Source organism: Urocitellus parryii, chromosome X, assembly GCF_045843805.1.
Source record: "Urocitellus parryii isolate mUroPar1 chromosome X, mUroPar1.hap1, whole genome shotgun sequence".
Lineage (NCBI taxonomy): Eukaryota > Metazoa > Chordata > Mammalia > Rodentia > Sciuridae > Urocitellus > Urocitellus parryii.
Genome location: NC_135547.1, coordinates 106,798,906 through 106,824,702, shown reverse-complemented (window position 1 = coordinate 106,824,702; position 25,797 = coordinate 106,798,906). Strand labels below are relative to the sequence as shown.

The window sequence follows — 25,797 nt, the reverse complement described above, 5'->3', positions numbered from 1 at the left end:
GCACGATTGATGACAGACTGTTAAAGTATCATAATAACTCAATATATTTTCTCCTCTCCCTCGTCCATGTCAACCTAATGCATCATAATTCATATTTCACACATCCTTCCTTTGACTATTCTTTTGACTGGCACAAATGATCCCAGAAAACAGTACCACTCTGATGTTGTTACTAGGTAACAAATACTGAGTGCTACATATCAAGAATGAACACCTAAGCTCTACAAATCCAGGACTGCTACTCTCTGCCTTTGGGATACATGAAGGATTTACCTAAAACAGTTTGTGCACATACAACTGCAGAAGTTTGTATCAGTCTGAAGATGACATAAGAATAATCCCTAAAACAGATGAATAGCTTTCTGTGAAACATTCACTTCCACCATCAATAATATTATCAGGAGCTTTTTGTTCTATTGTGAGAATTATGGATCCCTTCTCCCTAAACCATACCATATATATGTTGCATTAAATGAATTTTTCTTAAAAGTAGTTTCCTATTGCATCACATTTACAGTGCTAATTTTAGCATGAGTTTACTATCCAAGCTTTCTAAGGAAAGAAATAGGTATCATAGGCAAGGCTAATGATGTATTTTATTTTATTTTATTTTTTAAGACTTTCTTTTTTTTATTGTTGGTCGTTCAAAACATTACATAGTTCTTAATATATCATATTTCACAGTTTGATTCAAGTGGGTTATGAACTCCCAATATTACCCCGTATACAGATTGCTGTATCACATCAGTTACCCTTCCATTCTAATGATGTATTTTAAAAATAAATTCACTTGTGAATACATGGATTAGCCACAATAAATGTTCCCTTAAGAATATAATTTTTCAACTTACTTGATATAGTAGGGCACTTTGTTTGGTGAGATGGCTCTCTCCCAGGGACCCTGGACAGAAGCTGAAAAAGAAAAAGAGAAAAAAAAGTGAAGGAGGTCAAATTCACCAAAAATAGAAAAGACAACATTAATCTCCAGAATTACAATTTTACACTGATATTGGTCTGTTTGCTCAGTTGCCCATGAAGACAGGATGGATTAACCTGCTATTCTGAAATTTCTCTCCTAATCTAAGTGAAATTGAACTCATTCAGGCAAAAAGATAAATACAAAGGGGTGGGGGCTTTCCACTGCTAAACCTATAGAACCGATAAGAAACCGAGTGAGTAGACGAGGGTTTTCTCTTATGCATCTCCACTGGGTATGTTTCTTGTAATACTTCCTATTGTTGTTTCTCAATATCTTTTAATATTTGATTGACTGTGTTTTATTAGTTTAGTGTCTGAAACATCCCTTTATGATATATTTGCATTCTAAAATTATTGACGCTAAAATACTATTCATCATTCAGGTATGCTTGTTTTTCTTTTTGGCTTAAGGAGAATTCAAATTCATTTACAAGTTATATGTTTAATTGGTGCCTCAAAATATCAGCCAATCAATATGATCTTATTAGATGAGGTACCCAAAACTGATAGAATGGCCCCTGGCATCAGAGAGTAATAAAAGTTTTCACATGCTTTCTGTGTCATATATGTTTATATATATATATACACACATATATAAGACAAATATATAAATAAATATACATAAAGCATATATAGCGTATATATGTTACACATAATTAGAATTTATTTTATAATGACTTTATTGATTATTAGTCAAATCAATCATCTTTACCCTGTTTTTTATTTATTTATAAAAAATGTTTTTAAGTGGTGTCTTACTAAATCTTCCAGGCTGTCTTGGAACTGGCAATCCTCCTTTCCTAGTCTTCCGATTACCTGGGATTACAGCTATGTACCACTGCATCTGGTTTGCCTTTAATTAATTATCTATCTATCTATCTATTTTTGGTACCAGGAATTGAACCCAGGGGTAATTAACCACTGCACCATATCCCCAGTACTTTTTTATTTTGAGACAGGATCTTGTTAAATTGATGAGGCTGACCTCAAACTTGTGATCCTCTGCCTCAACCTCCTGAGTTGCTGGGATTTACAGGAGTGTGCTACCATGCCCAGCTGCTTTTATAATCATATTTTTAAGATTTATGTTGTAGTGGTTTCTTTATTAAAGCTGAACCTCTAAAAATACCTTTCATAAACTGTTTGATCTGATTTATTTCTTTTAAAGACAAAATAATCATGTTTGGGAGGCACTGTAACATTTCCTTAACAATAAACCCTTCCTCCTGAATCAGTTTTAAGAGATGGGAGTTTTAAGAAACATAGAATATCATCAGGAATAAAAAAATATAAGAAACATTCTTATTGACATCTAGTAATTTGATGTCTATGTATATTTCTTTTCTGAAATTTCATCCCAATAATAATTTGAAGTACAACTGATGCTGACCATTATTTCCTCTTATGAAAAGCTCCATTCTAAATTAGTCTCACAGTATATTCACTCCACAGTGTATTGAGATGTAAGAAAACGTCAAAGCTAATATATCCATGACTATACTGTATAATATGAAAGAACAGCTTCTAATAAAAGTTAACTTCACCCACTTCCAGACAATTTAAGGGTAATGAAACTTCAGCTTCTTTGTTTTATATAGAGTAACAGAGGGCTCAAATCACCCAACCTTTAGGCAGACAAGCTGCTTTGTACCTTGAAGATATGTCACTTAAATGATATAGGAATGGATTTGTATTTAGCTGGTAATTGTGCTTTTTTTCATTTTGGCAGACAGAAATTCTTAATATGGAGAAAAAAGACATTTAGCTGTTGCTTTGAAGTAGTCTCTCACCTTTAATTTCTGTCCTTTGTGTATTCCTTTCTTCTCTCCTCCCTCCCTGCCTTTCTCAATCTTTACCCACTCTCCTCTTGCCTTTTTTCTTCTTTGGGATATAGCTCTCCTGTCCCAAATAGTTCATGTAGTAAATAAGCCCTGATTTAAGAACTTGGGCTGGACTCCTTAACCTACCTAGTCAGAGTCTGATGTTACAAAATTTTAAAAACCTCTCTGGCAGAAAGCAATGTGGACAGCCAAAAATCAATGTGGATAGTTTCTCGCTGCTCAGTGTACCTCTTCTTAAAACTACAGCATCATAAAAGGAAGAAGAGAACTCCAGAGCACATTTGGTCCAATCCTTACTGGCTGTGAATAACCAGCTTATGAATGCCTAAACTGAGAAAAGAATGGCTATTCTTTCTTTAAAGGTCTCAGTGGACTGAGGCTGAACAATTTCTCTCATTATCTTTTCCCACTTCTTTGCCATTCTATATGGTCCAGAAATTTATAGGATACCAGTATGTCCTATGGTAGCAGAAGACTCAGTTTGATTTCCTACACTCTTCTTCAGTACCTCTCATAGAGAAGTGGGCTGGAGAGGTCTGTGAGCTGTGTAGCCTGGCTAAGGAGCTTTCTGTCTGAAAGAAACAACCTTCAAATAGATAATGAGCAAGAGACAGAAGGAAATCCATGGTGCCCAGCCAAGGAATGCATAGAGTATCTATAGTTGACTTCTCATTGTTAAACATTAAAAGTAGAAAAATCCCAACTATGAGCTAGAGGAATTATCAGAATATTCTTGAACTGAATGGTTGAAATGATTTCAAAAGATATTTTTTTAAAAAAATATAATTTCCAGATCAACAAGAACTTTTTGAGCTTTTGTAACTGGAATTCTTAATCGTTAATCTTTTTCCCTTAAAATAAAAAAATCCTTTGTGTTTATTGGTAATTATCAAATAGATCCAATGGTGAGATTCAATGCATTTTTATCCCCTTAAAGATGTTTTTATTCTCCCAGGCACAGTGGCATATACCTGTAATTCCAGCTCCTTGGGAGCCTGAGGCAGGAGGATCACAATTTCAAGGATAGTCTAGGCAACTTAGTGAGACCCTGTTTCCAAAAAGAATTAAGGGAGGTGGAGACAGTGTTGTATCTCCATAGTAGAGTATACCTGGGCTCAATCCCTAGTACTGCAAAAAAAAAAATTTCCCCCTTTGATGACTGACATTTTATAAATTCACTCAAGCAACTGCTTTGCAGTCATCATTTGAAACCCTAAAATTTTATACTCAAAAATGTCCTTGACACAACAAAAAGAGAAAAATAACAATAGCTTTCCCCCATTCCTTTTCTGCCCCATCACCACACATGCACATACATTGGACTGAACTACTTGCTTTAGAAATAACACTCTGTAGGATGATGGTTCTATGGGATTGGATTCAGTGCTCCTTCCTTAGAGATTGTTAAAGGATTGTCGGCAATTTCACTTGGGGCTACCAGATGATTCTGGTCTTGCATCTATTCAAAAGTTGATCAGATATATGGTAACTCTTATGAGTGTGCCCCAGAATTATTATTTCATTTCTTGCAGTAATGCTGACGCCAACAACAGCTGTTTCTTATCTCTGTGCACCAGTGGAAGTTTGCCATCCTTCACAAAGCTAGCCTATGTAATAGGCACACACATCATTTATACCTGATGTGTACATTTTTAGTAGCCCATCAAAAGCAGATTTATTGGCTAATAGTTTTTATATGACACTAGTCTATCCTTTGGTATTTTCTTACACAGATGTTTCTATAACCACTATGTGTAATTCCAGTGCAGCTTTGTGATTCAGATTCTTGAGTGTAAAAATCATTTATTATCATACAGCACCAGAACCATAGGGTATTACCTACTGAATTTAAATAGTAAACTACACATGAATTTATTTATTCCAAAATCAACCTCTGAATTTACCCTTGTGTTACAGATACAGTATATTATTAAGAGCAAGAAAGGGTAGAAATTCCACCTTTAAATGCTTTCCTCCTTTGAGGTGACAGGATTCAGTATTGTGCCCAAGGTGGTTTTGAAAATCACAAATACAGGCCATGTTATCAAGAGGAAGTTCTGATTTCAACCATTTTTTTAATGTACAATGAACAGAATGTGCCAAGTGATGCACCCCGGTGTTAAGCCATATTTTAAGTGACACAAGGGCCTCACCAGAAAATTAAAAAGAATGCTAATGTTATTTAAAGCATGCCAAAAGAGCACTCTCTGGAATTCCAACCCAAATACATTCATTAATCTTTCTACTTTTCTTCTCTTTGTTGGACTTGGAGCTTGATAATATAGTTGGGTCAAGAAAAGTGGGAAAAGGACAAGGAAAATAAATAACAGCTTCTGTTAGAGATAAAATAGAAAAACTCAACTCTGGGATTAAGAGAAAGTCATTAGCTATCAGCTACTGGTACATGACTCCTTGGAAGTAGGCAAATTTTAGTTATGGTTTTATGGATTCATTATATATTGATGCAATGGGCAATGCTTTTTGAACTTTTTTCCCACTATCTCCCCACCCCCACTTCCAGGAATTTTTAAGATATGTTTCCTCATTGCTTTACTCTCTATAAAATTTTAATACCATTGATATACTCTATGTATGTTTACATATTGAATGTATTTGTGCTTTATGTATAAAAAAGAGTAAGATTTTTTTTTTCATTCCCAGGAACCAATTTTTGCCCCCTTTGGGACAATCTCATCCTCACTGAGAATGCCTGATGTACAGGAACTTGGGGCTGGAGAGGAACAAGGAGTTATTGAAAACCTCATAGGTGCCTGAAACATATCCTGAAGTCATTTGATATGCACAAGGACCCGTGAATTAGATATTGTTTTCATTTTGCAGATGGTGAGCTTGGTAAGATCACATGAAGTAGCATGTCTAAGATCCTAAGTCAGTACATAATACATCCTAATTTTGGTTTATTATTCAAAATAAAATCATATGATCCAGGGAGGAAAAACCAAACATATTACATGCCTTGCACATACGTAATGTAATCCTACCATATGTATTATGAAGTTACAATATTCCATCATTACAGATGAAGAAATGGAGGCTCTGGAAAGTTCAGGTCATGCAGTTAGTCAGGAGTGCATCCAGGATTACAAAGAGGTCTGTCAAGTCATTGAACTCATGTGTGGTATATAATAAGTACTCAATAAGTATTTGCCAAAAAAATGAGAAAATAAGTAAATCTTAAAAGGGATTGTAATGCTATCTAGACCAAGTTCTCTATGCTATATTTGATTTCTAAATTTACCTTCTATATCATTTCCACCAAATGATTTTTCAGGAGCTGCTTGAACAACTTCATTGTCACCACATTTTGAAGGGGCTCTTTTGAATTTCCTAAAGCTTTTGTGATGATTAGAAACAGCTTCCTTTTATTCTGGTCAAAATCTGCCTCCCTATGATCTGTAATCATCACCATCAGTCCTGTCCTAAATGTCCAAAATAATTCATCTGATCAGTTCAGAGAAGCTAATTTCAAAGAAGCTACAACTTATTTTCACCTGATAAAGATGAAAACCGAGCCCCAATTCTGAAAGAAATAAAACAATATCTAACATTACTTCATTCATTATACAACATATTTTTACAGAATAAATATCTCCTATGTGCCAGGCCCTGGACAAAGTATTGGTGCCATTTCAGTAAATAAGAAAGGTGCAGTTCCTAATGCTTTGTATATAATTTTAGGTTCTGAGGATATTTTTACATGAGCACACCTCTATTCCAGCATTAAAATCAACCAACTGGTATTTACTGAATATACATGTGCTTAGGTCCCTATTAGATAGGTGTAGGCAAGAGTGAGGTGGGGTGAGGTTGGGTGAGGTGGGGTGAGGTTGGGTGAGGTGGGGTGAGGTAGGGTGAAGTGTGGTGGGGAAAGAAATCTTAACATGCCCCATGTCCTTAAGGATTTTATTATTTAAATAGGATTGGGGCCAGGAGAGGTGGTCCATAACTGTAGCCCCAGTGACTAGGGAGACTGAGACAGGAGGATTGGAAATTCAAGGCCAGTCTCAGTAACTTAGTGAGGCATTGAGCAATTTTATAAGACCCTGTAATAAAAAATAAAAAGGACTGAGACTAGGGATGTGGCTCAAGGGTTAAGTTACCCTGGGTTCTATCACTGGTACAAAAATACAAAACAAAAACAACAACACAAAACCAGGATTTGGTTTAGAAGAACATATATTATAATGTGATTGTATCAGTCAGGGTCCTGGCACGTTCAAATTGGGTGAGCAGAATTTAATAAAAGGGCTGTTCACAGAGGTGTGTGCAGAGTGCAGGGAAATTATAAAGGATAATATCAACAACAGGGAGTCTTCTTTAAAAAATATATTTTTTAAGTTGTAGGTGGACACAATACCTTTATTTTATTTTTATTGGTGCTGAGGATCAGACCCAGTTCCTCACATGTGCTAGGAAAGCGCTCTACTGCTGAGCCACAACCCTAGCCCCAAGCGAGCCTTTTTGTATGTGCATTAGGTAAAGAAGATCATAAGACAGGATCATTGTTCAGGAGAAGTGGGCAGAGAAGGAATCATGGAATAGGCATTCCAGCCTCATTCTCCATCATTCCACCTCTTCTACCAAGGTGCTCCACTAAAGCCAACCTGAAGCCAAGAGTGTTAGGGGTACTCTTCATGCAGCCCACACAAATCAACCTCCCAAGGCCCAGAGCAACACAGGGAAATGTGGAGAGTAGCTATGGAGGGGTAAAGTATAGACATTTCCTTATACTCCAACTGAGGCAGTAGCCTCCTCAAATCTTCTTCAGGTTCTCCCTAGCTTCTCTGCTACTCAGAAGAACACTAATAGATTAAATTATCATAAGTACTATTTAGAGCACATGGATTTCTCCCTGACTCAAAAACCTTCCAAAATACCTTTGAATACAAACTCAATTTTCTTCCCTTGGTATCCAAGGCTCTTAACATCTTAATGTCACCTCATTTATTTCCTCTAGTCCTTCTGTACATGACCCCAATGCTTCTTGTCCATGCTTTCAAAACTCCATGCTCAGTAATGTAGACAGTTACTTGCATTATTTCACATCTCCTCTTCTTTAGGATAGTAGCTCCCTCTTATCCACAGTTTTTGTCTGCTTTTTACATTTTAGTAACTCATGGTCAACTGTGGTCAAAAAATATTAAACAGAGAATTTCTGAAGTAAACAGTGCATGAGCTTTCAATTGCTCACTGTTCTGAGCACTGTGATGAAATCTCATGATGAATGGATCTGTCCCTTTCATTTAGCACAATGCATTTGAGGTCCATCTATATTGCTGTATCAACAATTTGTTCCTTTTAATTGCTAAGTAGTATTACATTATATGGATGTATCAAAGCTTAGTTATCCATTGAACAGATGAATGGCATTTAGGTTTCTTCCACTATTTTGGAATCATAAATAAAGTTGTTATTGGCATTCATGTACAGGTTTTTGTGTAAGCATAAGTTTTAATTTCTCTAACGTGAATGATTAAGAGCAGGCTTGCTGGGTTATAACAGATTTTTTAAAAAATCCATCAAGGTACTTTATTATTTATTTATTTATCTATTTTTTGGTGGGGGCAGGTACCAGGGATTGAACTCAGGGGCACTCGACCACTAAGTCACATCCCCAGCCCTATTTTGTATTTTATTAGAGACAGGTCTCACTGAGTTGCTTAGCACCTCACTAAATTTCTGAGCCTGACTTTGATCTCAGGATCCTCCTGCCTCTGCTTCTGGAAGTGCTGGGATTATAGGCATGCTCCACTGCATCTGCCTACAACAGATTTTTAATGTCTAGACAATATTCCAATAATTCATATACCATGAATTCTTGAAGAAATCCCCTCTTTAGGAACCTTTAGGTTGTTTCCAGTTTTTCACTGCCAGGCATGGTAGAACTTGCCTGTAATCCTAGCAACTCAGGAGGCTGAGGAAAGAGGATCACAGTTTAAGGCCAGCCTTAGCAATTTAGAGAGATCCTGTCTCAAAATAAAAATAAAAGATCTCAGTGGTAGAGTGCCTCTGGGTTCAATTCCCTGGACCACAGGAAAAATAAAAATAAACAGAAGGCCACAATGAACGTCTTTGTAGATAAATCTTTGCACACTTTTTTGTTAATTTTCTTAAGCAAAATCCCTAGAAGTATATTTACTTGATTAAATTCTATGAACATTTTAAAGGCCTTTTATATAAATTATACTACTGCCAGCAAAAGTCTTTCTTTATTGATCCATGTCACAGAGGGAAATCCATTTTCTGCAGGTAAGTGGTATTTTGTTGGTATAGTTCTCAAGGAACATTAGATATACTGCTTGATACAGTGGATTATTTGAGAACATTCTTCTCACAATCCCAGATAAATTATAAATTCCCTGAATTTAAAAAGGCACTCAGCGCATTGACTTTCCATTTCAAAGCCTAATCCTGTGTCTTGAGATCAAGTGGAATGTACAGAGCACCGATTTGGAAGAACTTGGTTTGAGTCCTGACTCCATCACCACTTCATGATCCTAACAGTCTTTTCTTTCTCTCTCCAAGCCCTATTTTCCTTATGTGCAAAATGGAAATAATATCTCCCTCACTGAAATGCTGTCAGGATAAAATGGTAAAATCAATATGAAATTGTTTTGCAAAGTGTTAATCACTATACAAATAAATCACATAACTATGAGATATTGTCTGGAAGATGATAATTATAGACTCAACCTCCCTGCTTCAATTGGACAGTGTTCACCTTCAGATCTTGAATCCACTCTTAGCTACTATTAATGTGCCACATGTAGTAAAAAGAATGACAGAGACAAATGCTTTTGAATGCTATCTAATTGGCTGAACTTACGGTTCTTTTTTCTACATCTCTATTTCTTAGACCAATGGCATCTGCCCAACAGATCCTTCATCAGTATGAATGATTAACAGATTAGTTTATATTTCAAAAAGTGGGAAATAGGGGGCCATAAACTATTTTATAATTACTATAATAAAAACATAAGAAGGTGGTTCTAGTGGTACCATATACATGGATTATAGGTAGGAGAGTGGAGCTGAGAGGTAATTCTTGATTGAATTTGGTACCCAGGTGTAGTACAGTGAAAAGTCACAGATGACTGTTTTTTTAAGACTTAGTTACCCGGCAATTGGGGGGCGGGGGTTCACTGGTGGAAACCTTCAATTTAAATTAGTAAGTTGGGAGGTGAATTTACAATAAATGACAGGACTGGGGTTGTAGCTCTGTGGTAGAATATTTGCCTAGCATGTGTGAGGCACTGGGTTTGACCTTCAGCACCACGTAAAAATAAAATAAAGGTATTGTGTCTATTTAAAACTAAAAATATAAATAAAATAAAATAAAATAAGTGACATAGTTATGTTAAAATATTTGGAATGTGGGTCTTTTTACCCTAACTTAAGTGAGAGGATAATATCATAAGCACTAGAAAGATAGCTGAAGCTATGAGAATAGCTGGACTCTTTAAGGAAGGGAATGTAAAAAGAGAATTGTCTTTATATAACATATTTTCACACAACGGAATATTTTAAAAAGAATGAAATCCTATCATTTGTGATACTGTGAATGGACCTTGAAGACATGCTAAGTGAAGTCAGTCACAGAAGGACAAATACTGCATGATTCCACTTACTTGAGATATCTAAAAATATTCAACCTTAGAGAATCAGAAAATGGAACAATGGTTTCCAGGGCATGTGGGGACAGGGAATGGGGAGGTATTGTTCAATGGGTGCAAAGTTCCAGTTGTGTGAGATGACTGAGTTATAGAGATCTGCTGTACAACATAACATAGTGTTTATAGTTAATAACACAGGGATATGCACTTAAAAATATTAAGAAGGTAGATCTTATGTTAAGTTTTCTTACCACACCTATGCACACCAAAAGCAAAGGGACAGAAAAAGTCTTGAGGGGCAATGGATATGCTTTATCTTGACTGTGGTGATAGCATCATTGTTTTATACATATATTCAAATTAATTAAATTGCATAGCTTTTTGGTATGGCAAGTATACTTCAATAAAGCTGAAAAAAATAAAAATAAAAGGATGGGTGGGTATTTTGTCCAACACTGGACAAAGAACAAGGAAACTGTACTTCAAGGGATGCCTCCAAATAGTGGTAGCAATAGAACAGAGTAAAATAATAAACAATACAGAAACTAGAATAAGGTAAGGTGAAACACATGGACAACCTATTTGATAAGGTATGACCAACTATGACTTCAAAGAACTGAGGGTGTAGAAGAGGAAGATGTGTAAATCCCACGAGCACTAATGACAACAATAGGGCAATTTCACAATAGTGGTGATGTCTGGATCAGATTACAGAGGTTGAAGGAGGTAAAAGACAGAGGGGAAGTTGCAGATATAGGTCCTAACAAAGCATCTGAGAAGTTGTGTTTGAAAAGAGGAAAATCTAAGTGGCAACATCTAAGGATTATTTGTCCTTTTCCCTTGCTCTTCAAGTCTTTGATCTCCCATGTAGTTCAAGTCTTTCCAACTTTCCGTATTCTTTTTTTTTTTTTTTTTGTACTGGGGATTGAACTCAGGGGAACTGGATCACTGAGCCACATCCCCAGTTCTATTTTGTATTTTATTTAGAGCAGGGTCTCACTGAGTTGCTTAGGACCTTGTTTTGGCTCAGGCTGGCTTTGAACTCGCCATCCTCCTACCTCAGCCTCCCAAGCAGCTGGGATTATAGGCATGTGCCATCTTGCCTGCCCAGGGTATTCTTTATACTGTTAAATTATTTGAAAAATTTATTTCCACTTTCTAAAGTCATAATCAAGATTATAATATAATTTTTAAAAATATTTTTTAGTTGTAGTTGGACACAATATCTTTACTTAATTTATTTACCTTTATGTGGTGCTGAGGATCAAATCCAGCACCTAGCATGTGCTAGGTAAGCCCTCTACCACTGACCCACAACCCCAGCCCTATGATACCATTTTTAAGTTTTCATGTAGTTATTAAGCCTGAATGTATATGTATGAATGCATCTGTTATTTTTCCCCATTGCTATTGCTTTCTCTAGGATTTATTTTTTCTTTTGATGTAATGCATATAGTTTCTATAGCAAGAGTAAGTTGAAAGGCCAAGTTAAATTTAACACTTTTCAAAACATTGAATTAAAATAAGAATAGTTCTTTATATGTCTATGTCATATATTGAAAGTAAAGATTCAATGAAAACTTTAAGATCACTTACTAAACTTTCAAAGATGGGCAGATTTTCCATAAAGATTTCAACAGCTAAGACAGATGGGCTTCATTCCAGAGGGGAAGGTCACAAGAGTGATGAATGAGACCTCTAATGTCTGCCATAGCTGTGAAAATCTTTATGGCTAACTAAAATTCCTCACGAATAACAACCTGTAAATATTATATGAGCTGTCAGACAGATAACACTGAGCTTTGAGATCATTGCACCTGGTGAACAGAATCCAACACCATGGGATTTGTCAGGAAGTTGCCAAGTCACTTAGAGTATCAGGCTTATACTTGATCTGGGAAGTCAAGAGTTCATACTAAACTACTTGGCAAGGTGACTAAGATGCGGGGATAGCACTGTATCATATCCAGCGTTTTGACTTCTTGGTCTAATAACCAATATTAGACCACAAAGCCTAAAAATAACCAATATTGGGTGGTGTTATTCGTGAAAGAAATGCTCCTTCAAATTGACTTATAGAAAAATTTCAAGAACCTCATTGTGATGATTAGAAGGGTAAGAAAGAAATCAAGCCTCATAAGGTTGGATTCAGAGGGATGTATGTTCATATAAATGGTGCTATGATTAACTTATGCTCATGGAATTTCTGAATAAACTTAAACAGAATTGGCTGGCTTCATTACCAGAGAACATTCCTTCAGGTAATGGTGGTTGTAGTCTTTGGGCCATCTGGGTTAAGTCAGGTTACTAACAAGTCTGTGCAATACCCCAGGTGCCTTTAGTGTCTCTCCAGATGTGCTTTTAAAAAAAGGCAGGCAGTCAACACCATTTGCTGAGTGCTCTCTGTGTGACGGGTATTGTATTAGGCACCAGGGAAATTTCAAGGAAAGTAAAATTGGAAACCTGAGACAGTAGGGAGCAACACAGATATTAAAAACCAAATGACTATAGATGAGATATACATCCATTTACAAAGCAAGATGAGAAGAGAAAGAGCTAAAGATATGACAACAATTAAAGTGATGAGAGGGTGGGAGCGATTGAATTTTGGTCCTGCTATGAAATAATGAAATATGTACATCTCAGCCATAGTCTCATGGTGAGCAGAGTGTACTTCTCAGCCCCTTGACCTTGGGCTTGCCTATGTGCTTGCTTTAGCAGACATGATATCCTCTTGTGCTCTGGTGATCTGCCCTGAGAAAGTGATCCTTCAGAATGAGTGGGTCTCAAAACTATATATATATATAATGTATTTTATTGCTCTCTTTAAAATTTATTTATTTATTTATTCTAATTAGATATATATGACAGCAGAATGCATTTTGATTCATGTACACAATTGCAGCACAACTTTTTATTTCTCTGGTTGTAGATGATGTATCATCGTACCATATGTGCAGTCATTCATGTACCTAAGGTAATGATGTCCACCTCATTCCACCATCTTTCTGCCCCCATGCACCCTCTCCTCCTCTGTCTCCCCTTTGCCCAATCATAGTTTCTTCATTTTTTCCCATCCTCCCCCATTATGGATCAGCATCCACTTATCAGAGAAAACATTTGGCTTTTGTCAAAACCCAATATATTTTGAGATAATCTAATCTGAATTAAGCCTGGAGGCAAACCCAATCAACCTGCAGCATGAAGTAGAGCTTTCCAAGTCAAGCTTTAGCCAGACCCATAAACATAAGAATACCAAGCTTTGAATTCTCATATAGCTTTTGTATGTAAGCCACCTGACTTTGGGGGTGACTTACTTTCATCATTAATGTGAACACAGATGACAAAGAGATGGAGAAATAGAGAGGAAAGAAAATCAAGCAACTAAAGAAGAAAAACTAAATCCCAAATCCAGTCTCACATTGGTTTAGCCACTTCCTCTACTATTATCCAAAGACAAATGGGGATTATTACCTTTAATCTATGAGGTTAAGACTTGTAGATTGCCACTCACTGGTTTTTGGACCCCTCCTTTAAAGATTACAGTCCACAATGGTTACATGTATAAACTTGAATAAGTTGTTAAATTGTCCCCATCTCAGTTTTCTCTTCTGTGAAATGGAGGTAACAATAGACCTCATTTCACAGGGTTGTTGCCCCAATTAAATGGGTTGATCCATGTAAAATACTTCCTGTGAGGAACACAAAGTGCTCAATGTCTTTTATTTATTCCTACTCCTACCCTTATTATTGTTATCATTCATGCAGTGAGTTATCAGGATATTTATCCCATTAATTAACTTACACTCAATGTAAGGAATCCCAGGGTAACCAGGAAAATGAGACGGACTTCCTATGATTCTAGAGTTAACCACCAAAGCACAGATCCAGAGAAAAACTCCAGGAAATAATCCCTCTTCTTCCTTTGCTAGCCATTTTCTGATTCTTAAGAAAAAAAATTATGCAGTTCTTAGAGTAGTAAAACATGAAAGAAGGCAAATCTTCCTTTTGGCATTCTGATGCTGCTGTCAAGTATGAAAACCAACTGACTTTTATCATTTTACATTAGTATTTCTTAGGAATTCAAACAAATAGCTAAGTATTTTTAGAAAGAAATGAAACAAGACATTTTAATTTCAATTTTTACTTTTAAATTAAACTTCATATTACCAAACTTATTATCTTCCTTTTTAAAAATTTCAGTTAGCATGGATGATTATGTTACAGGAAAATTCTGACCTGTAGTTATGCACTGTCTTATTTAAGATATAAGCTTTGCTGCTCTTTATTTTCCTCCAAGATAGCAAGGTTCTTTTGAGTTTTTGTGTTAGGTTCCAAGAATCACTGAAGGTTCAGTTCAAAAGTTTCTCTCTTCCCCTAACATCTTTATGACCTAACCACCTTACATATTCATTATACATATATCTACTCCAGACTTCCTAGATCAAGGTTTTTGAATCCATTTCTTTCTTTTGATAGCTAGCCTAGGTTAAGTTCTACAACAGGAACTTTGCTATGGTTTAGACTTAGTTTATCCCACAAGGATTTGTATGTTAGACATTTAGGTCCTCAGTGTGGCAATACTGAGGTAGTGGAACCTTTAAGAGGTGAGGCCTAGTTGGAGGTGGTTAGGTCAGTGGGGCAACTGCCTTCTGAAAAGATTAAGAGAGCTCTCATGAGACCCTGGTTAGTTTCTAAGAGAGTGACTTGTCATGAAAGAGCAAGTGTAAGCCCTCCTTGTCTGGCTTCCTGGTTTGGCATCCTGTCTTGCCATTTGTTTCCCACTAGCACATGTTCCTACCATTGTAATGCTCTTCGCTATGTGATGTAGCAAAGAAGCCCTCACCAAAGACAGAACCAATGGGGCTGCCTGATCTTGGATTTTTAGCTTTCAGAACTGTGAGCTAAATAAACCTCTTTTCTTTATACTTATCTAGCCTTGGGTATTCTGCTACAGTTATGGAAAACAGACTAAGACAAACTCTTTTACTTTTTGCCTTTTGAGTATAAATACCTCTGTCCTTAACTCACACCATAAATGAGCTCATTATATTCCTCTTATAATTTTTCCCAGACATTTCCTACTCAGATTTTCTCTTTCCATATCAAATTGCCCCCATGTTGACTAATCCTTCAATTATTCTCTCTCATGCCTGCCTATTTCTATCTCATTAAAACATTAGCACTCTCTAAAACCTATATTTATATTCATTATACATACATAAGAAATCCCCTTTTTGAACAAAAGGGCTATAAGGAGACTACTCATAAAATTGGAAAGGGGTATATTCATCATATCAGAATGGTTAAGTAGAAGGGAGAGCCTGATTTCTCATTACTGAATGCATCTTGTGACTCTTGCTAATTGAAATCAAGGACCGAGCAATTAGAAGCATTCTTTGCTAGATTTCTATCAGATGGAATACTCTCTATTTTGGATTTGCATGTAGCCTCAGGGACAATACACATTAATACTAGTCTAGATAGAGCATCTTAATTCCTTCACTGTACAATTAGTTCTTATTTCCATTCTACTCCCACAGCACCCACAATTTACCACAACTACACACGTTTCTTTCATAGGAATATCTATTATGTTCAGAATTTGAGTGTGCCAAGACCAAAACTGTCTCTTTCGTCTTTATAGTCCAAGTGCCTAGTGTTTTTTAACAAAAATATAAATGAATGAATGAGTAAGCACAGCAAGTAAGAATGCTACCAGTGCATGCTTCTTACGAGCTCGGAATCCTAAGCCTTCCTTTTACAATAAGAACACAACCCAAAGAATTTTTCATCATAAGCAATAAGACTTTTCCTAATCTGGTTGTTGGTCACTCACTGAGCTCCTGTTATTCACTATCTTGCTTCCTGGGCTTCAGTCACATCAGCTTTCTTGCTATTCGTGAACCCTCTGAGGATGCTCCCATCTTGGGGCCTTTGTCTTTAGTCTTTCCTCTAGCTGAGTCACTTTACCCCCCAATATCTACCTGGCTCATTCCCCAACTTTTAAACTCAAATGTTACTGCTACTGCCCACTCCATTTAAAAAGTTCCCTTCCACATCCTTCTAGCTACTTATACTGCTTTAATTTTTTTTTTTTTTTTTGAGACCAGGGATTGAAGTCAGAGGCACTCAACCACTGAGCCACATCCCCAGCTCTTTTTATATTTTATTTTGAGACAGGGTTTCATTGAATTGTTTAGCACCTTGCTAAACTGCTTAGGGTGGCTTTGAACTTGCAATCCTCCTGCCTCAGTCTCCCAAGCTGCTGGGATTGTAGGCATGTGCCACTGTGCCTGGCCTGCTTTAGTGTTTATCAAACTCAAAATATTTAACACCAAGAAGACAAAATAACCCAATTAATAAATGGGAAAATGACATGAACAGACATTTCTCAAAAGAAGAAATACAAATAGCCAACAAATATAATGAAAAAATGTTCAACATTGTGAGCAATTGTGGAAATGTAAATCAAAACTACTGAGATTTCATCTCATTCCACTTAGAAGGACAACCATCAAAGATACAAACAATAAGGGGCTGGCTCAGTGGTAGAGTGCTTGCCTAGTATGTGTGAGGCACTGGGTTCAATTCTCAGACTGCAAATAAATAAATAAAATAAAGGTCCATTGACAACTAAAAAAAAATAAAAAGAGAATACAACAATAATAAATTCTGGAGAGGATATAGAGGAAAAGCTCTTACATTAGTGGAATTGTAAACAATACAATAACTATGGAAATCAGTATGGAGGTTCCTCAAAAGACTAGGAATGGAACCACCATATGACCCAGATATACCACTCCTCAATATTTATACAAAAGAACTAAAATCAGCATAATATAGTGATACATGCACACCTGTGTTTATAGCAGCACAATTCACAATAGCCAAACTATGAAACAAGCTTAGGTGTCTGTCAATGGATGAATGGATAAAGAAAACAAGGTATATATACACAAAGGAGTTTTATTCAGTCATAAAGAAGAATGACATTATGTCATTTGCAAGAAAATGAAGGGAACTTGAGAACATTATGTTAAGTGAAATAAACCAATTTCAGAAAGTGAAGGTTCATACGTTTTCTCTCCTATGTGAAAGCTAGAAAAGAAAAAGGAAAATAAAGGTTGGGGTCGGGGAGATCTCATGAAAACCAAAAGGAGATCAGTAGAGGTAGGGGAAAGGAACCAAGGGAAGGGAGGAGGAGAGGACAGGGAAAATTTTGGGGAATGATATTGGCTAAATTATACTGTTATAATGTGTGAATGTACCAATACCTAATAATGTTTTATTTACTGCTGTTTCTCCAGTTTCTAGAACAGAGTTTGACTTATATGGGTCACTCAATAGATATTTGTTGAGTGACAAATCAATTGTACCTGACTGAAAGGAAAGTGAAGCTCATTAGTTTTTTTTAGGATATTAGACTAGGAACTAAAGTAAGTTCTTTTCTGTTATATTAGAGTAGGAATTACCTTTAAAGTGCTCATTATTCATTCAATCAAGGCATATCCTGCATCTGTAAACAAGGTGTTATGTTAGGTGCAAGAAATTAAAAAAAAAACAGTATATACCCTTTACATTTATGCTGCTCACACCTGACTAACTTCCTCTTATGATCTATTTTATTGAAGTTATCCTACATTCTTACTCTTGTCTGTCATTGGTATGTATGCTACTGAGCTTAAGGTGCAAGGCAACAGGCTGATGTAATTTTATGTTGTCCCCAAAGTCCTTATTAATTAATGGAGATCATGAGGACAGACACCTTAAATAATGACCACCACTACTTATATTGGACAAAATCATCAACCTCATTATGGAAACAAAAGTAAATCAAATTACCCAGTGACTAGAAGGGTCCTATTATGATGTGATTTTTAAAATACTTTGAAATACCTGTCAGTCACATTGCCCCCTCACGATTAGGATCCCCGAGGAAGCTGACTCTAAGATAAAATTTAGAGATCAAGATATTTAGTGAGTTGTGCCATTGGGATTGACAACTGTGGAAGGGATTAGAAGGAAACAAGGATAGAAAATGGAGAAGTCAAGCTTGAAAATAGACCAGGAACAATTTTATTCAATCCCATGTTAGTTCTTGAGTTAGAGTTAAACTTTTTCTAAGTTGGGCCAAAATGGTCAAGTTTTTATACTCTTATATCAATCAAAAGTTGCCCATGAGGGGGTGTGATCTGAAGTCTATCTATTGGGGACATTCCCCTCCCCCAAAAGGGGATTTGGGAGTGCAGAAAAGTACTCTCAAAATATTCTTCAGGCACAGATCACTCAGTGTTCTACATGACCCCCATTTTCATGGTCACAAATTGTCCAGGGGTTCATATATAAGAATGGTTCTGAATCAGGAGTAATTTCATCCTTCAGGGGACACTGGACAATGTCTACGGACATTTTGATTGTCACAACTGGAAGCAGGGTTGCTACTGGCATGGCTAGGGATATTGCCAGGGATAATGCCCAGGATGGCTGCCAACAACAAAGAATTATCTGGTCCCAAATGTCAAGCTAGCCTAGATAAAAAAAAACCTGGCTTACTGTCTGACCTGTATTTTATGTGGTAGCCTTAGTAAATAACTTAACCAATCAGATATTCTTTCTTGGAGAGTTTGACTATAATACACAGAGATAAACATGGATGGAAGAGAACTGTGGAAGTAAAAAAAAAGTCAGAACAAAGGAAGAAAACAGAAGTCACAGGAAATAGAAACTATAAATAGAAGGTAATGCATGGAGAGAAGTCATGATCCTGTGAAAGATGAAACCTACAGGAGCAAATGCATATGTAGAGAGAAGCAAACATATCTTTCATGGTGACTGTTGTTCTTGTCCTTCTTTATGCTTCTCCTGTATCTTGAAAATACCCCTCATCACCTAAATCTATTCCTGTTTCTTATAGCTGTGAGCAGATACAGCAATACCTATAGTGGATTGAAATTAAGATGATTTTCATTGTTGATATCTGAATTTATTTAAAAATCCAGGAGAATAGTTTTTAAACAAGGAACAGTTCATATAAGTCTACAAAAGAACAAATGCCTTTGTCCTCACCTCAAAGTTCCTACCAAACAGTATTTTGTAACCCCAAACTGGTTGCATTCTGAAAATGGAAAACATCCAAATGGAAAAATGAAAGTAATGATTTTTGCCCACAGGGATGTGATTCCACCATTTCTGTTGTGCAAACCTTTGTATTCTGGGACAGATGACAAAATGCTACCCTAGGCCAAACTCACAAACGCCTTCATTTTCTGGGGAGTGTAAAAATATACCTTTTAGAGCCAACATTCCACTAAAACAGTGCCCACGTCATGAAACTGATTCAGAACTGTGGTGCTAGTCTCCCTGTTGGAGGTCCTCATGAAGCCCAGGGGAATCTGTCACAATGAAGAAGATGAAATAAGAAAGAAATAGGCATTTGCTTCATGTCTGCCATGCTGCCAGACTAATTTCCACACAGCTGTGTGATAAAGGAGTAATAGTTAGTGATCAAGGTAAATGACACCATTTAACTCCAAAGCCAGAGAGAGCAAGCATAGTCTATTGTAGTAGTTTCATAAAGTCTGTGAAAGGTTAATATTATTGGCATACTACTTGTATCCCCTTTACCAGGTAGGTTCACCCATCCCTAGGTGTTGTGTGTTGGCCTGTTACCTAGTAAGGGCCTATTACATTTTTTACCAGAGAACCTGCCTTGGCCAAATGGGGACTGTCATGCTTTCTTTTATTCTCTGGAAATTCTCGGCCAATGACCCATGGACATAAGGAAACACAGGCCCAGCTCCCTTGCCTCAAAGTGAGGCCATCTCTGTGATACAATTTGTGTTTCAGAACCCCTTGTGGCATCATGCTGGCTGAACTTAGTCTTAATCTTCTTGCTTAGCTTGACTTCCTGACCAGCATCCTTTCTAACTTAGCAGGCTCCCCTCACTTCCTCGCACCTTAGAATGCTCTCTCAATATATTACTTCTATAAGAAGCCCTATCTAAGGCTTCATTTCTTTTTTTTTTTTAAATATTTTTTGGTTGTTGACTGATCTTTATTTTTTTTTAAATTTGTATGTGGTGCTGAGAATTGAACCCAGTGCCTCACACATGCTAGGCAAATGCTCTACCCCTGAGCTACAACACCAGCCCCCTCTAAGGCTCCATTTCTAGGGAAACTTACCCAAGATTAAGGGTGCCAACCATCCTGATTTGCCTGGAACTGAGGAGGTACTCTGGAACATGGGACTTTCAGGGCTTAAATCAGGAAAGACCTAGACAAACTTGGTTGAGTGGCTATGGAGGATAAATATTTGAATTCTGAGCACCCTTCCTGCTTAAGAAGATGCTTTGCATCCAGGAACTTGGGTGATCTGTATAATATAGACAAATTTGCCAATTTCTGTGGGATAGATATTCCCAGAATGGCTCACTACAAGCTATCAAAGGTGAATTTGACAACTAGCTCACAATTCCTATATATGTAACAGTTGGTTCTCTTAAGCCAGTAAGCCAGCTCTAGCACACAAATACCCATAGCAGAAACTCAGAAATTCCCTAGGTTCTCTCATATGTTCAAATATATGGGATATATAGGGGCCACAATGTAAAATTTGATTTCTAAGTATACCTTTATGTAAGCAAATCTGAAGTATTACTGGAAAGCATAAATTTGAGCTAGAGGATAAAAGGCCACGGCAATAGTTTTTGAGAAAGGAGTATAATGGTTATCCATGTATCTTTACACCTAAAGAAATGTTACCAGCATCACTGATAGGTTAGATGGCATTTGTGCCAATTCCCAATATGTAGGACAATACCTAAGCACTGAAGAAACTGGCCCAAATTATTTTGCCTTGAAATTTTACCTGATCCAGAACTTTAGGTTGATAGTCATCTCACATTGTACCTCCAAGATTCTTTGTGACCGGTATCATGATGGCTTCTTTAAGCACATCTGAAGCTTTAAATTATTGCCACACTCATATTTTAAATCATCCATCCCTTAAGGATAATGGTAGCATAGGTTGGCACATTGTCAAGTGAATGTAGGCAATTATTAGATGTACTTCAAAATATTTCCCCATTTAAAAAAATAAATTGGGCATGGAAAGGGTTTAGGGGTAAAGGTTTGGAGCACTCAAGATGGAAACAAACCGTTTAGCCCTATGTGTCAAGGCAAAACTATAAAAGTTTGGAATCCTTTGACAAGAGAGAAAAAGAGCTAGAGATATGATTAAGGCAGTTAAGATTATAAAGTCTGCAAGAAATAACTGATCAGTTCTTTCTTTTTACAATGTCTCATAATCTGTGAACAAGAAGGTTACTCAATGAAATTCACAGCTTTAAAATTTAGAATAAATAGTAAAAAGGAAATTCATCTTATAGAGTTTCATTGTCACCAATAGAGTGTAATACTGTAAGAGGTCACTGGGTTAAAAGCTAGAGTATAAGAATTTTGCCTTTGTTGGTTTTTTCCATTATAAAAGTAATATATGCTTATAATAAAAAAATCTGCAAAAGTAAAAAGAAAGAAGAGACACAACAGCTGTTTGCATTTTGAAGTACTTTTATTTTCAGTCTTCTTTTATGTATACCTTTCTGCTATTTTAATTTTATTTTCTAATAGATTGGTGATCATGCTGTCATTTTGAAGTCAGAATTTTTCCTTAATTTATTACATAGCACAGTAGACTTTGATAAAAATTACTGTGTAACGTTATGAACACTATTATTTCTTGCTAAGAAGCAAAATAAAAGGTCACATTATTTACTGAGTGTCTACTATGTAATAGTCACTATGCTAAATCTTATGCCCTTTGTATTACCAATGTCAGGAGTAAATTTACCACTCTTTCTTTTAGGTATAAGACATATGTCATTCTGTAAATATTTATTGAATATCTACCAAGTGCCAGATATTGTTAGGTGCTGCAGAATATAAGTGTCACCAAGACTGATACTATCCTGACCTTACTAAGATTAGGGTCTACCCATTTGATTATTCATCTGTTTATTAATTATACAAATAACTATCAAGCTCTTATAATCGGCAAAACATATATATTAGATTCATGAAATCCATCTTCAGAAAGGAGAGGAACTACTTATATCTGAGAATTAAATGCAAGAGGATGAATGATATTTCATGACTAGTATGACTCTAACAGGCATATACTAAGTTATACTATCAAGTTGATAGTAATAATGATTCTAATGCTATTATTAATAACAAACACTTATACAATAGTTACTACATGCCAATATTCTAAGAATTTTACATGTTAACTAATTCTTATCCTAACCCTATAGGATAATACCATCATACTTCACTGAATTCAAAATCTTGTTAGTTATAAAGTGCATTCTGATTTCAGGGCTATTAAAACCTGAGTCAAGAAGCATATCTTAAAATTGATTAAATATGGAAATATTATCTTCATTTTAAAGATGAAGACTATAAGGATTAAATATTTGAGCCAGGAAATGAAACCAGTTGGTTTAGTTCTATAGCTTTTACTCTTTTTTTGGTTGTTTTATGGAAGGGGTATTACTATATTGCCCAGGCTGGCCTCTAACTCCTGGACTCAAGGGATCCTCTTGCCTCAGCTTCTGTAGCAGCTGAGACTAGACGTGTGTGCCACTGTGCACAGTCAGCTTTACTATTAACCCATATCTCAAACCAGTGATTAGACAATCTTTGGCTCAGAGGTGTTGAAAGAAAAATTCAGGCTCTGTCAACCAGCTTGAAAGAATAGAAAAGAAAAAAATTTTTGGCAATACCAGAGGCCTAAATAGTCATTGGCCTGTGTATGTGTTCTTAATAGAAAAGACAGTGTGACCTAGGGCTTGGAAGTCCAGAAATTGGGTTTCACTCCAGGATCAATGATAACCATGTTTGTGACTGTGGTTATATTATTTGATCTTTTTGCACCATTTTTGCCATCTGTAAAATACGGGAAGGATTAGAGTAATTTAGTGCCTCTCAAAACTTTTTTACTGTAACTCACAAAGGGAAAACATTTTATAATGTGATCTAGTGTGCATACATACACACTTAACTAAACAACCAAAGTGTCAAAAGAATACTTAACCTTAATGTGTAATGTACTCTAATATTTTCTCATCTGCTTTATTCCATTCCATTAAACAATAGTTGGATGCAAACCATTAAACTGATTTTAAAATTCTCTACTAAGCCACACCTATGAGTCTGAAAGCTATTAGTATAGTTACATTCTAAGCTTCTCTCTAGTTAGGAAACTTCATAGCATAAGGAGACTCCTGGAGTCAGGAAGGGGGCTGGGGATGGGAACTTCAGGGAAGATAGAAAGTTGACCCTTTTTCTTTTTAAGTGGGTCCCATTCTTACTACTTTGGGCAGAAAATTCTTGTAATTATACCATTTAGGAAATACCACTTTGGGGCAAAGATTCAGTATGCTTTAAGACATGTTTAGTGATAAATTAATTGGTGTGCCTCAAAAATGCTTTCATAGTTACAGGTATGACAAAGAGCACCAAATTCCATCTTCCTTTTAGAGTCTAAGTGCCTCATAAAGGCTCCAAGAATTCCAATAGAAAAGTCTAGTCTTGAAGAGTGCTAGTCTTTAAAAACTCATGTTTTGCCAATCTTACTCATCCTAGAATTAATTTTTCAAGGGACAGTTATTAAAATCTTAAAGAACTTTAATGTGCGGAGAAACCCAACTTGGAAAATGTTCCTTTAGGGGATTCTAGAATATTTTTTTTTTCTTTTGACGAACTGGGGATTGAACCCAGGGACACTCTATTGCTAAACTATATTCCTAGGCCTTTTCATTTTTTATTTTGAGATGGAGTCTTGCAAAGCTGCAGAGGCTGGCTTTAACCTTGTAATCTTCCTGCCTCAGCCTCCGGATTTGGTGGGATTACATGTGTGTGCCACTGTTCCTAGCCCACATATATTTTTTATAATGATTTGTATAGTAAAATCTATAAACGTTTTAAAATCATAATACTAGAATTTCTCTTTTTTCTTAGTTTAAGTTGCAGAAGTCAATTAGGAGTACTAGAGTTTTCAAACTAGAATTAAAGACAAGTTAGTGTCTATCAATGGAGAAGGGTCACATTTTACAATGTTTTTCTCTTTTCATTTTCTCTCAGATCTAAGATAAAAGAAACAACTTCTTTAACAAGTACAGATTGGGCCACCAAGAAGAAACAGTGAATACTTCTTTTAGTAAGATACTGCCTCTCTCTTATGATAAAAAAGACAGCTGGCAATGTAGTTTCCAAATGAGAGTCTATGTATTGGTGGGGGTGGGGGGTGGGGGGTGGGAGTGGGGAGTCAATAGTCAATAAGCCTGTTTGTGGGCAGGGGTGTAGTTAGTGACTTATCCTTATTTTTCAATCAATCAATCTCTCTCTCTCTCTCTCTCTCTCTCTCTCTCTCTCTCTCTCCTTTTCTTTTGTACTGGGAATTGAACCTAGGGTGCTTAAACACTGAGCCACATCCCCAACCCTTTTAATTTTTGAGACAAGGTCTTGTCAGGTTGCTGTGGCTGGCCTCAAACTTGTGATCCTTTTGCCCCAGCCTCCCTAATTGCTGGGATTATAGGCATGCATCCATCACCACACCTGGCTCCATTGTAATATCAAAGTTTCAGAAATCACTCTATTATTATTCCTAGTAACCTGGAAGCAAATCACTGTTACTAAACAACTTAAACTCATTTGAAATGACCTTAGTGGAATTTTTAAGCGTATTTTTATGTTTTGGAAGGAGGCTATTTTTCTTTTATAGATTACAATCTAATAGCTGGGAAGTGACTTCCAACAGGCCCTTCCTCAAACATGGTTTTGATGGTGCACCCAACTTACTAGATGGTACAACTTACTAAAGATCAGTTTGGCAACATATACGAGAAGGCTTTAAATGGCTTTAAATGTAAACGTCCTTTAACACAGCAATTAGACAGGCATTTGTCTTTTAGAAAGAATCTGAGATGTTTGTAAAGGTACAGAAAGAATGTGAGTCATAACATTGGATATAATAGTGAATAAGACTATTCTAATATTCGATTAAGGGGGAAAAGCAGATCATGCAACTGTAACATATTTTTTATTCCTGCTTAGTTTAAAAGAAAAAAAATGAACCTGGATAACATATATACAGACTAAGACAGACAATATACAAACAATATTTCTGATGGAGTTTATCTTTGAGTGGTGGGATTGTGGATAATTTTCCTTTTCCTGTTAGTACTCTCTGCTTTGCAAATTTTCCTTGATAGGCATATATTACCTTCATAACTTAACAAAGGATAACAGAAAGACACAGTCCATGTCTAGCCTCACTGTTC

The 25,797-nt window shown here is 36.3% G+C and overlaps 1 protein-coding gene across 3 annotated transcripts in view; it reads right to left on the bottom strand.

Moving 5' to 3' along the window:
- Dmd (dystrophin) overlaps positions 1-25,797 on the bottom strand; it is a 2,014,880-nt gene that overhangs the window by 208,972 nt on the left and 1,780,111 nt on the right. For all 3 annotated transcript variants that reach the window (XM_077794046.1, XM_077794047.1, XM_077794048.1), the window contains one exon: positions 852-912. In XM_077794046.1, coding sequence (XP_077650172.1) covers positions 852-912 — 61 coding nt within the window. The remainder of the gene's footprint in view (positions 1-851; positions 913-25,797) is intronic.